The 13,003-nt window shown below is 35.7% G+C and overlaps 1 protein-coding gene across 1 annotated transcript in view; it reads right to left on the bottom strand.

Moving 5' to 3' along the window:
* LOC129276324 (elongation factor 1-alpha 2-like) overlaps positions 1 to 12,350 on the bottom strand; it is a 37,294-nt gene extending 24,944 nt beyond the window's left edge. Inside the window, exons 1-2 of the mRNA XM_054912713.2 lie at positions 12,198 to 12,350; positions 10,876 to 11,055 (exon numbers count right to left, since the gene is read on the bottom strand). Coding sequence (XP_054768688.2) covers positions 10,876 to 11,055; positions 12,198 to 12,350 — 333 coding nt within the window. The remainder of the gene's footprint in view (positions 1 to 10,875; positions 11,056 to 12,197) is intronic.
* Between the last annotated feature and the right edge of the window lie 653 nt (positions 12,351 to 13,003).

Here is a 13,003-nt window from a genome sequence, read left to right as displayed (position 1 = left end):
AAAACTGAACATGCACTGAACATAATTATAAAGCATTAAAAACTTGGTTAATATCTTATCTTATTTGATGTTCCCCTAAAGGCCAGTCATATAATATATCATCTAATTATCATAATCAACATTAAATATTTGATTTTGATTTGATTTTGATTTATTGTTTTCTTCTGCATCCATAACATTCGTATAATACATTTTTCATAACATAATAAACATAATATGCTAGCATTTTTGGCATGAATCATAAATAAAGAGTATTAAAAAGATAATTTCAGACAAAAATGATTAACTATATGATATTCACAATTTGCAGGAGAAGGATTGTCATCATAAGCAGATTGCTTGAAAAAATGACAATCCCAAACTTATACTAATTGAATTAATTAATACATTTATAAAGCAGAATGGGCATATATTTTCAAATACGAAACATGAATTCATGCAATATTATAGTATGAAGATGAAGATGATAAAGCTGAGGGTGACGGTGATATGATGATGTTGATGATGATGATGAAGGCCATGGAGATGATGGTGGTCATGATGAAGATATTGGTAATGACTAAATCGAAGGAGGAATAAATTCACTATAAAAAGGATATGACACAGAAATTTTACTTCAAATATTCTGATAATAACATAGATTTAACGTTTGCCTTAAATGAGTGAAGAGACGAATATTGTTTTACAGGCTCTGGTAGAGAGTTCCACAAATCTGGACCATGGTGTCTTATGGATCTCTGCGCAATAAGCAATTTAGGGTTGATTAAATGGAAATTTGAAGAGTTACGGGTAGGGTAAGAATGAATAGATGTATTCATAGTATAAAAATTGTGGAATGAAGGTGGGAGCATGTTATTTACGTACTTAAACATAAGTAGTAAACTTTGAAGAGTATTTATGTCAAATACTGTTAGAGTCTTTAGTTTATGGAATAATGGATTTGTGTGTGATAAATATTGGGAATCAATATGATAGTATTACTATCATTACTATTATTGTTATTATTATTCACGATGATGATGATGATGATGATAATAGTAATAATAATAGGGTTACGTCCCTTATTCCGAGGGTTCATTTATCCGAAAACGAATTAAGGTTCGTTTATATTCCGAAGGTTCGTTAGTCCGAAAGTGAAAACAGGAAGGGCATGCATGATAGAGGGGGGGGGGTAGAAACATCTTTGCTGTTCAATTGTTATGAGGAGCGGCGGAAAGTATTTTTGTTTGGTGGGGCAAAGCCAAAGTACTTGTATGTAAAAATTGGCATTCTGGTGCAAACAGCTTATCATCACCCCTCTGAGAGAATTCTACGTACGTAAACACCCCTGGTAACGATAGATCCGCCCCTTCCCACAGGAGCGGCGGAACCGCGGGCATGGGGTATTATTACTTTAGCAATTACATTAGCAATTTTCAAAAAGTCATTAAAAACTCATCTCTTTCGTACTTTATAGTTTTTAAAATATTACATTTAATTAATTCATTGTAAGCGCTTTGGGCCTAATGGGAAAAACGCAGTACAAATAATAAGTAATAATAATAATAATAATAATGGGGTACGTACTTGCCCCTTCCCCGAAAATTTCCCTTAGAAAAAGGGCCCTTTTTCCAAATGAAATGTGCCCCTTTTCGAAGTAAAATACCATTTTTGAAGTATAACATAATCCGACATTTTTAGGAAATTTTTGGCTCGCGCTTCGCGCTCGCATCAGTTATTGTTAGTAAGGTACTTCCCCTGTTTTGGGTTATAAAAATGCTTATAATTTCCAGCTTTCAGGTTTGAATATCATAGCCTATAAGCTTGCACTTCGCGCTCGCATTATTTGATTGGTATAATATATAGTCTATTCATGAGTCACAAAATGTAGTCCTTAACTGGCTTAACAGGTTTCTTTTCTGATCAATATATTAAAATTTTCAGCTCGCGCTTGCGTTGATTTTTTGATTAATACAAATCTGTTTCCATGATTGCAAAAACTACTCGGAATGCTTAATTCTACTTTCTTATTGAAATGTCCAAAAGTTTGAGCTTGCGATTTGCGCTCGCAACATCTCGCATTGGTGTCAATTTAACAATAGGGACCTAATTAGGCGCCATAATTAACCAAAAATCGAGTTATACAACTTCAGATTTTTTTTTTTCAAACAGCTCGCTCGCTACTCTCTCTCGCGGAAAAATATAAAGCCTTACTATATATCGTGTCATAATCAGAAATCACTTCAAAGAGACTTTGCTCAACTTAATTACTTCAAAGCACACAACGACTTCACGCAGATGATAAGCTCAAGGTGAACATATCCATTTGCACCAATACGCCGATTTTATTATAAGTGCCTGTCTTTGTAACTTGTCCCAGTGTATTATCTGGCTTTTTAAACCATGGTTTAGACACCAAAATCATATCTCCCTGACATATTTGAAATATATGTAAACTATGTCCATTTGTAACAGCAGAATCGGCGGAAACCTCCCCCAAAGATAGGGGGACCAGGGGCTGGACAATTTGACAAGCAAAAAAAAAGAAGGTTTTTCACCACAAATGTAAGGTCACTTAGTCCAAGTCCAAAATACATGTATTTTTTTCGATTGTGAATGATGTGTTTTTCTCCATCATAAACAGGCGGATCCAGTGTTCGCCAATAGGGGGGCCGAAAAAAATGTTTACCCATAATTTCCCCGACCAGCCGCTCAAAGTTGATTTTCGTTTCTTTGAAAGAGTAGTCCTAACAGTCACTTCTTAGCTATATTATCACAAAACATAAATTATAAGCCCTAATTAAATAGTACAAGCGCGAAGCGCGAGCTAATTTTTTTTTTGTCCTGAAAATTGAACATTCCGAGCAATGATTGTAATCGTGAACAAGATAAGTATGTAACTAAATAATACTGTGAGAACGAATCGCGAGCAGAAATTGTTAATATACGTTCTGGCCTGATGGAAAACACACCTTAAGGACTGTTTGCAGCTACCCATGAAAACGATACATATTTCAACAATCAAATAATGTGAGCGCTAGCTGAATTTTTTTTTACACTTTGACCTAAAAATTTGGCATTCTAAGCACTTATTGTAATCATAAACAGGATAGATTAACTAAACACTGTAAAAATGAAGTGCTAATTTAGCACTTACAGTGCTTGTATAGTGACTTCACTACGAGTACTGATTTTTTAGTTCAAATTTAAACTCGAAAATCAGCACTCGTAGTGCAGTCACTATACAAGCACTGTAAGTGCTAAATTAGCACTTAATTTTTAATTTTTACAGTTAGCATTTCATGCGAGCGCGAAGCGCGAGCGAAAAATGAGATTTAGACCTAAAAACGGGACACACTATTCATGTTTCGTAAATCACGAAAAAGATGACTAATCGGGTACTTTCCTACATTAATAATGCGAGCGTGAAGCTCAAGAAGATAATTTCTTATATTCTGATGTACATGAAACTGGAAAATTCAAGCACGTTTTGATTAAAGAAAAAACTGCGTATCTATTGTGTGCGCGTGTTTTTGAGATTTAGACTTAGAATCTGGGCATTCTAAATACATTTCTTTTATTATGAAAATCAATAATGCGCGAGTTGAAAAAGAATTATGGCGATCTGAAGAGGGTCAATTTAAGCACTATTCCAAGCATCGTAGGAAAATTGTGAAGTGGATATGGATCGTACTTCACAAATGATGCGAGCGCGAAGCGCGAGCCGATTTTTTTTAAATTAGTAACATATTTAGACCAAGCACCCAAGGAAATTGTAAGGACATTTTATCATCATTATGAAAATGACTATTTTCCTATATTCCTCTTCGTAAGCGCGAGATGAAACTTGTCGATTTCGATATTCCATTCTGGAAAAAATGACAATTTTATTATAACGAATTCATTAAACTGTTAACTTATTTATCAATCTAATAACAATGAGAGCTCGAAATCTGTTGATATTAAGGCTTGATGCCACTGCGAGTATGCCTGTGGGGATCAGGCCGGCCGTTACGAGGCCGTGAATTAAACATGGCCATGGGTATATAGCTCCTTTGTACTTTTCTTTCTGTTTTTCAGCGTTTTTCTCGAGTTAAAAGGACTTTTTTTTTGCTAAAAAATCCGCGCCTGATAAAAGATCAAAAATAGTAGGGGGCATTTGATATTGTGTCCCCCCTACTATTTTTGGTAGGGGGACGCGTCCCCCCCCCCTTTCCCCCTGGGATTTCCGCCCATGAACAGCAATCAATTTAGACTCAATTTTTAGAAGCCCTCTTCGATTTTTGGACATACTGGACCACTGACTGCCCTTTCAGCTTGTCCGTATGTATTATTTGACCCTTTAAACCTTTTTTTAGATACCAAAATCGTAATTCTTAGATGTATGTTTAACGATTAAACTTTTGGGTTGTAAGTGTCAGCAGCCGTTATTTTATTAAGACTTCATTTGTGGAAGCCATCTTGGATTTTTGGACTTACTGGACCACTGACTGCCTTTTTAACTTGTTCTAATGTATTTCGACCCATTGAACCATTACATGGTTAGACAGCATTATATCCCAATGTAATACTTTACCAAAATTATTTGGATAAACCTACAACTGAAAAACTAATCAACTAATCCATGCATTTGTTCTCTGTCATATTGATTTCTGTAACAGCCTAATTTTCGGTTTACCACAGCGACAAATACAGAAACTACAGACTATCCAAAACTCTGCTGCAAGATTAGTTACTCAAACTCGAAAATATGAATCAATCACCCCTGTACTACAAAACTTACATTGGCTTCTTGTTCATTCTCGTATTTCTTTCGAATTATTAGTTTTGCATATGAATGCTTCCATGAGATAGCTCCATCATATTTAACTGAATTATTAAAGGTCATGTCCACCCCAAGGAAATGCTGACTTGAATAAATAGAGAAAAATCAAACCAGCATAGTGCTGAAAATTTCATCAAAATCGGATGTAAAATAAGAAAGTTATGACATTTTAAAGTTTCCCTTATTTTTCATAAAACAGTGATATGCACAACTAGGTGAGTCAGTCGATGATGTCCATCACTCACTATTTCTTTTGTTTTTTATTGTTTGAATTATACAATATTTCATTTTTCATAGATTTGACAATAACGACCCACTTGACTGAACCATATTAGACAATGCTAATTCCACATGTTCAGGGTGGAATTAATCGTTGTATCACTTGACAATGAGAAGACAATTAGAATATTTCATATTTCATATAATAAAATACGAAAGAAATATTGAGTGGATGACGTCATCAGTCTCCTCATTTGCATACCAGCCAGGATGTGCATATAACCGTTTTGTGAAATTAAGCGAAATTTTAAAATGTCACAAGTTTCTTCTTTTTACATCCAATTTTGATGAAATTTTCAGTGTTATGCTCGTTGGATTTTTTTTTATTCAAATCAACTTTTTGTTGGGGTATACTTGTCCTTTAACTTTACATCAGACGCGTACTCATCAAGATCAAGCACAAAGCAGCTGTTTGCTATTCCTCCCATTGTTCCCAAAACATATATTATGGTGAGCGCTCATTTGCACATGCCTCTTCCGTCTTATGGAATGCACTTCCTAATTATATGAGAAATATTCATGATTTAGATAAGTTTAAGACTTCCCTAAAAAAGTATTTGTTTAACTTGTAATGAATTCAGTGCCGAACACTCTTTACTTACTTTCTAATTTCTGTCCTTAATTTCATTAAAGTGCATAGGGACATGCGTTGAGTTATGCGCTATAAAACTAAATATTATTATTATTATTACCCTTAAAACAATCAAATAGAAACAAAATTAAGGACACGAAAGTAATATATGAAATACAGCCATTTTTTACGCCATCTTGGATTTCCAGGTACCCTGGAGTGCTTATGTTCACTCCAACATGTATCAATAGACCATTTTACCCCTTTGAACCATAAAATATGCACCGAAACTGGACATGATGAATGTCTAGGTTGGATAATGAGTGAGTTATATCTAATTTCTGCAGAAATTGGACATAACTCACTCATTATCATTTTGTGTCAGAATGACGGTCATTTTGGACGCCATCTTGGATTACGGGAAAACCCCCCAAAAGGATACATGAGTACCTTTAGTATGTTAATCTAGACATATTCCTGGAACTATCCTGAAAGAAAAAAATCAGCTTGTTACCTGAAATTTCCATTCTTAAGCCTTTTTTGGCTTAATTCTCTTAGCCTATGAGTAGTATAGCCACTTCCGCTCTTAAGAACTGTTCTTTAAAAGGCCCTACATTCACTGACATTCACCTATTATTACCATTCTCCACAGGGGCTGCGAATTCGAGGGGGCGAGGGCAGCCCCCACCCCTCCACGTTTTTCCAAAACGGTGTACAAAAACGTAAAAAAAGTTCCATCTTATCGTGATTTTTTTGCTTGGTCAGAACCGCTACCCCCTCCATTTTCAAAACCGTTCCGTGGGCCTAGCCAGGTTTCACCAATAGGGGGGGGGGGCGAAAAATATTTTCATCAACATTTTTCTCTATTGGCCGCTATAATCTTTTTTTTTTTTTTTGGGGGGGGGGTTGGCATTTTATGGGGTAGTCCTAACTAAAGACTGATGCTTTAAGTATTTGTTAGTTTTTATTGTTATGAATAAGATATAAGGTATCTCATGTGGTCTTGATATATAATGCGAGCGCGAAGCGCGAGCGAAAAATCATGTAAAGTCTATTTTCCAATTCTTCCCCTCACCTTTTTCTCGTTTCCTTTCGGGGTTGGGCCGGCCGTTACGAGGCTGTAAATTACACATCATGGGTAAAAGACCTCTTTCTTACTTTTGTTTCTGTTTTCATTGTTTCTATCAAGTTAAAGAGTACACTTTTTCTGCAGGTTGCCAAAAATAGGGGGCGGGGCCGGCTTGGCTCACTCCTGGATCTGCGCCTGTAAAGAGTAAACTTTTCTGCAGGTTGCCAAAAAATAGGGGGCGGGGCCGGCTCGGCCCACTCCTGGATCCGCGCCTGCTAGCTGCTCCATCCTAAAACGTCAAGCGCCTGACAAGAAGACAGAAGGTCCATGTTTTAAGTTTTTTGTTGTTTAACTCGTTCGAACTCACGTCCTGCAGTTCATGAGGCAGGTTTTTACCATCGAGTCTCTATGCCCGGTATAAGATACAACAATTAATAATAAACAATAATAACCTTGGTCTTGTGTGTGAGAGAGGGCGGGTGTGTGATAATAATAATAATATGAAATAATAGTAGAAGTAGTAATAATAATCAGTGGCGTAACTACGGGGGCACGTCCCCCCCCCCCCCCCATCGGCTGGCAAAAAAAACGGGGGGGGAGAAAAAGAGGGAGAAAGGAAGAGAAACGTAGTGGGGGAAGACGAAATTATTGGATATCAAAATTATATTATATATTAATTATTATATTATTTTACATAAAGAAATATTTTTTCAAAACTTTATGAAACATAAATGTCATTTGCGTAGGACCTATGTGTTAATCAATCCTTGTGCTCGCATTGTCTGTTTAATTCCTGTTGTACTAAAACATCCCGTTTCCAAGTTAATATACACCAAATAGGCCTATATTTCCTTGCACTTTAAGTAATTGTTTTATGTAGTGTCATAATATTATGCTTCTTTTTCATGACTACTTAAAGTGATTGCCCCCTTTTAAGGTCTGGAGGAATATAAAACATTTCCAGTGCATAATTACGTTCGCATTAGTGGATTGGTGAGATATGTTTGTTCTTCCTGAATTCCTAAGAACAGTTCTTAAAATGTTCCTTTTTCTAGTCTGAATATCCAAATATTCACCTCGCGCTTCGCGCTCGCATCATTTGGTTATTGAAATTCGTATGGTCTTGGTGAAATTCTACAAACGTTTATTAGAATAACTTAGGTCTGAATTTCAAACATTTTCAGCTCGCGTTTCGCGCTCGCAATATTTGATTAGTGAGATACGTATCATGTTTATGATTAAGTTTACTACAAAAAGTGCTTCATGTGTTTAGCTGTAATTCTAACAAAATAAGCAAGCGCTTGGCGCTTGCTTAAAGTGAGATATGTATGCTCTTCATGAATTCTTAAAACATAGTCCTTAAAAAATATACAAACATTTCACCTCGCGCTTCGCGCTCGCATTGTTTTTTTAGTGAAACAGGACAACAGGTACGAATCATGATTACAAAAATTTGCTTATTATGTCCATATTTTAGGTCTGAATATCAAAAGATTTCATCCCGCGCTTCGCGCTTGCATTTAATGCGAGCGCTAAGAGCGAGATGAAATTTAGTTGATCAGTGAAATCGTTTAAGGGAACAGTCCTAAGAATGCATCTATTAGGTCAGTATATTTGGCAAGTGAGCGCAGTTCGCGCGCCCATTAAGTGACTCAAAATGTTTGCTGGTTCCCCCCCAATGCCGTACCCCGCTACCAGGGACCTGGGAACGATTTTTTCAGTGGGGGTGCTGAAATCTCTCCTCAGAGGTGGGGGGGGGGGGCAGACACAATTGAGTTTAACATACTTACACACACACACATACCACACACACACACACATATATATATATATATATTTAAATATACATATATATGACAGTCACTTCTATGCTTTCTTCTTATAAAAGAACATAAATATATAATTAGATAATTCGAGCGCGAAGCGCGAGCTATTTTTTGTGGAAATTTCATGTATTTTGTCCTGAAAATTGAACATTTTGAGCAATGTTTGTGGTCCAAGATGCGTATGTAACAAATAATAATTGTGAGCGCGAGCAGATATTTTTTTATATACGCTCTGGCCTGATCGAAAGGGACGTGTTATAAGGACTGTTTTGCAGCAGTTACCCATGAAGAAGATACATATATCAACAATCAAATAATGCGAGCGCGAAGTGCGAGCTGAAAAATTTGACATTCCGACCTAAATACTGGACATTCTAAGCACGTTTTTTTAATTATGAGCAGGATAGGTATATTTACAATTGATGCGAGCGCGTAGCGCGAGCGGAAACAAAATTGAGATTTCAGACCAAAAAAACGAGAGATTCTAAGTACTTTTCTAATCATGATGAGTATAGGTATAAAACTATACAATTGATGCAAGCGCGAAGCGCGAGCGGAAATAAAAATGAGATTTCAAACCTAAAAACGAGACATCTTATGCACTTTTCTAATCATGAACAGGATAGGTATATAACTATACAATTGATGCGAGCGCAAAGCGCGAGCGGAAACAAAATTGAGATTTCAGACCTGAAAACGGGACATTCCATTCATGTTTTGTAAATCAAGAAAATGATGGGTAATTGGATATATTCTTGAATTAATAATGTGAGCGCGAAGCGCGAGCAGAAAATTTTTGATATTCTGGTCTGAAAGTCCACACTGAATGTAAAATGGTTTGAACAGATAAAGAAAACTCAGACGAACATAAGAATAAAGATTTGATCAAAATCATACAAGGAATCACAGTTATTGCATTTTAAAGATTAGCATTATTCCCCACTTGTTCTTTTGTATTTTATTATATAAAATTAGGTTTATTCAATATTTTCCTTTCAAGAACCAAAACAGTTGAATTGACAACTGATTTAGTCCATTAGATATTCTTTGCTGCAACTTATTTCATTATAAGGGAGACATATCATTCATTCTGGTATGAAAAAAAGGAAACAATTTTGATTCCACAAGGAACAGCTAGGATAGTGGGGATGTGACAGCATCAGCCCACCTATTAAATATTCATGACGACATGCATATCACCATTTTCATAAAATATTGCTAAACTTTAGAATTAAATAACTTAACTAATCGTTATCAGATTTTGATAAAATTTATTTATTTTGATAAAATGTATTTGATATAAATATTTTCAGCCCGGAGTACGCCCCCCCCCCCAAATCAAGCTGGTGAAGCTGCGTATCTGAATAAAACATGCGTGCGCGTGTTTAGAGTTAGACCTACATATTATCTGGGCATTCTAAATACATTTTTTATGATAAAAATCAATAATGCGAGCGCGAAGCGCGAGCAGAATCATTTGATATTCCGATCTGAAAGAGGGTGAATTTAAACACTATTTCAAGTAATGTGTCAGAAAATTCTGAAGTGGGGGGGTTCTACAAAACGTCGTTCATTTTCATTACATTTCTGTCATTTATCATACCTACCACTAGATTTCCAGGAGGTGCGCTGCCTATATATATATGGAAAATAACACACGCAGCACCCCCAAATTTTGGGGTTGCTTCACCCCGAACACCCCGCTTCCCTGCCCGTAGGGCCATGGGGCAGGGCGAAAAAGACTTTGAAATTTGATTTCTATTACTTGTAATTTGTGTATACAATACACGGGCGGTCGGGCGCGCGCTCACTTGATTCGACATAAAACCTGGAAGTTTCAACCACCCCAGTGTGTATCACGTATTGCGCGCGACTGCGTCTGTATCGGAGTGGCTGCCCCGCTGGAGCTTGATTGAGTCGCGTTATATAGGAGGGATGTTATTGGAATATGTGAAAGACTATATAAATGATTTGCGATTGTCTGATGTGATAATTATGTACATTATAACATATTTAAAAAAATACATGGGGAACCTTATTTCGTGGGGGTGCTGCCTATGGAAAATAATACACGCAGCACCCCCAGGATAATTTCTGGGGGTGCTTCAGCACCCCCAGCACCCCCGCTTCTCAGGTTCCTGCCCGCTACGCCACTGATGATAATGATAATGATAAAAAGCAACATTTATATAGCACTTATTACATAATCACTGCACATACTATTACCCCGGGGTGGTTTCGCGCTTTTAATTATTATATAGAGATATACAGGAGCATGGCAATTAATGAATTTATAATTCATGAGAAGAAATTTGAAAAGTTTTACCTGTGAGGTCCCAGTAATCATGTTCTTGATGAAATCACGATGGCCTGGTGCATCAATGACAGTGACAGAGTATTTTTCCGTTTTAAATTTCCAGAGAGCTATATCGATGGTGATACCACGTTCACGCTCCGCCTTTAGCTTGTCGAGAACCCAGGCATACTTGAAAGATCCCTTTCCCATCTGTTTCATTATGTAATAATATTTATAATATTAAAATACGTGTAGAAACGTAAAAAGTAGAAACGTAAAAAAGTTGGTTTTGAAAAAATAAAAATTAAGATAAAATGTTTTTTAAAGGTTTGTTCCAAGAATAAGAGAGATCTGATTTTTTTCTTCTTTTTTTTTATTTTATTTCTGATGTCTATATTACAAGCAGCTCTCTATTATATCGTGTAATATAGATTAAATAAATGTCCTTTTTTGTATAGAACATTATGATTAAATTGCATTTTTCTTCTAGAAGAGGGTATAGAATGATCTGTCCGTTGATATATTTCCAACAGAGAATATTGTACACAATCATTACCAATACATATAAATACATTCAGTGATATAAATGAAAATTAACTTATAAAGAATTTTACACACATGAAATATTTTTGCAGACAATATTTATAACAAATGATTTAAAAATAATTAAAATAATTATATGAGTATCTGTGGAAATAGGGGGAGTTACTAATGGGAAAGCTAATATAAAGTGAACCCTCACCCCCCCCCCCCCCAAAAAAAAAAAAAAAAAAAAAACAATGAGTGAATTGATGAATAAACAAATAAATACACAAATAAATGAATAAGAAAACAACATAATGTTGGCTTTGTGCTATGTCACTGCAGTCAGTTGTTTAAAATAGTAGCCTGATTAGGGTTTTTTCAAATAGTTTGATTCTACCCTGGTATTTTTTACACTTCGCTGGCCCTGGGAAGCGGGGGTGCTGGAGCAACCCCCGAGATTTACCTAAGAGTGATGCGTGTAAAATTTACCATAGGCATCACCCCCTGGAATTCTGGTAGGGTTGCTGAATAGCAGAAATTTAACAAAAATCACTTTATTTTTGTTTCAGTGAAAATCTTTCCCTGAACCACAATATCCTTCATTTTTCTTACGAATCCTATTTTTTTTTTTTTGGCTTGTCAATTATTTCATGACCAAAATGGCCTTTATTTTGTTGTTACTTTTTTTTAATTTCCTCTGATTTAAACCAAACAACGTCTTAAAATATCGTTTCCAGGGCCATGTTCGCTGGTGCTCTCCGATATATGGCACCGGTTTGCCTGTGTTTGATAAACACTTGAATAATCTTGACCGATAATTAACAAACCTCTTTGGCTTCCTTCTCAAATTTTTCGATGGTGCGTTTATCGATCCCGCCACACTTGTAGATGAGGTGACCAGTTGTCGTTGATTTGCCGGAATCTACGTGGCCGACTACAACAATGTTGATATGGAGCTTTTCTTCTTTCTTAGGCCCCATTGTGGATATCTAAAGAAGAGTTACGTCACGGGAAGTTTGCGTCTGAATAAAGGCTAGAAATTTGAAATCAAACACAGAGAGAGGTTATTATTAACATTGATAATAATGACAATGATAATAACTAGATTTTAATTCGTCATGCGGACGAATTAGGTGGTCTGTCGTAGAAAGACAAATACTAGTAGATAAACATACATAATTATTTAACAAATGAGTAGATATAAGATTGAAAGATAAATAGACAGTCAGATAGACATACATATTTAAACAGATACACATAAGAAAGATAGATAAACATACATAATAATTGAAACACATAAACATATATTAAATTGAAAGATAAATGGATCGATAGACAGATTCAAACAGCTAGATATACAATAGATAGATAGAACATAGCTAGATAGAAAATAGATAGATATAAAGACAGACATACAGATAGAGAGATAGAAAGAAAGATAGATAGTTAGATAAATATATCATGTAGGTAGATAGATAGATAGATAGATATAGATAGACAGATAGATAGACAGACAGATATATAGATAGATAGAGAGAGAGAGAGAGAGAGAGAGAAAGAGCGAGAGACAGACAAATAGATTGATATAGAAAGATAGACATTTTCAAACAGATAGATATATATTAGAGAAATA

This window comes from Lytechinus pictus, chromosome 14 (assembly GCF_037042905.1).
Source record: "Lytechinus pictus isolate F3 Inbred chromosome 14, Lp3.0, whole genome shotgun sequence".
NCBI lineage: Eukaryota > Metazoa > Echinodermata > Echinoidea > Temnopleuroida > Toxopneustidae > Lytechinus > Lytechinus pictus.
Note: the sequence above shows the minus strand (reverse complement) of the source record. Positions and strands in the feature narration are given on the sequence as shown.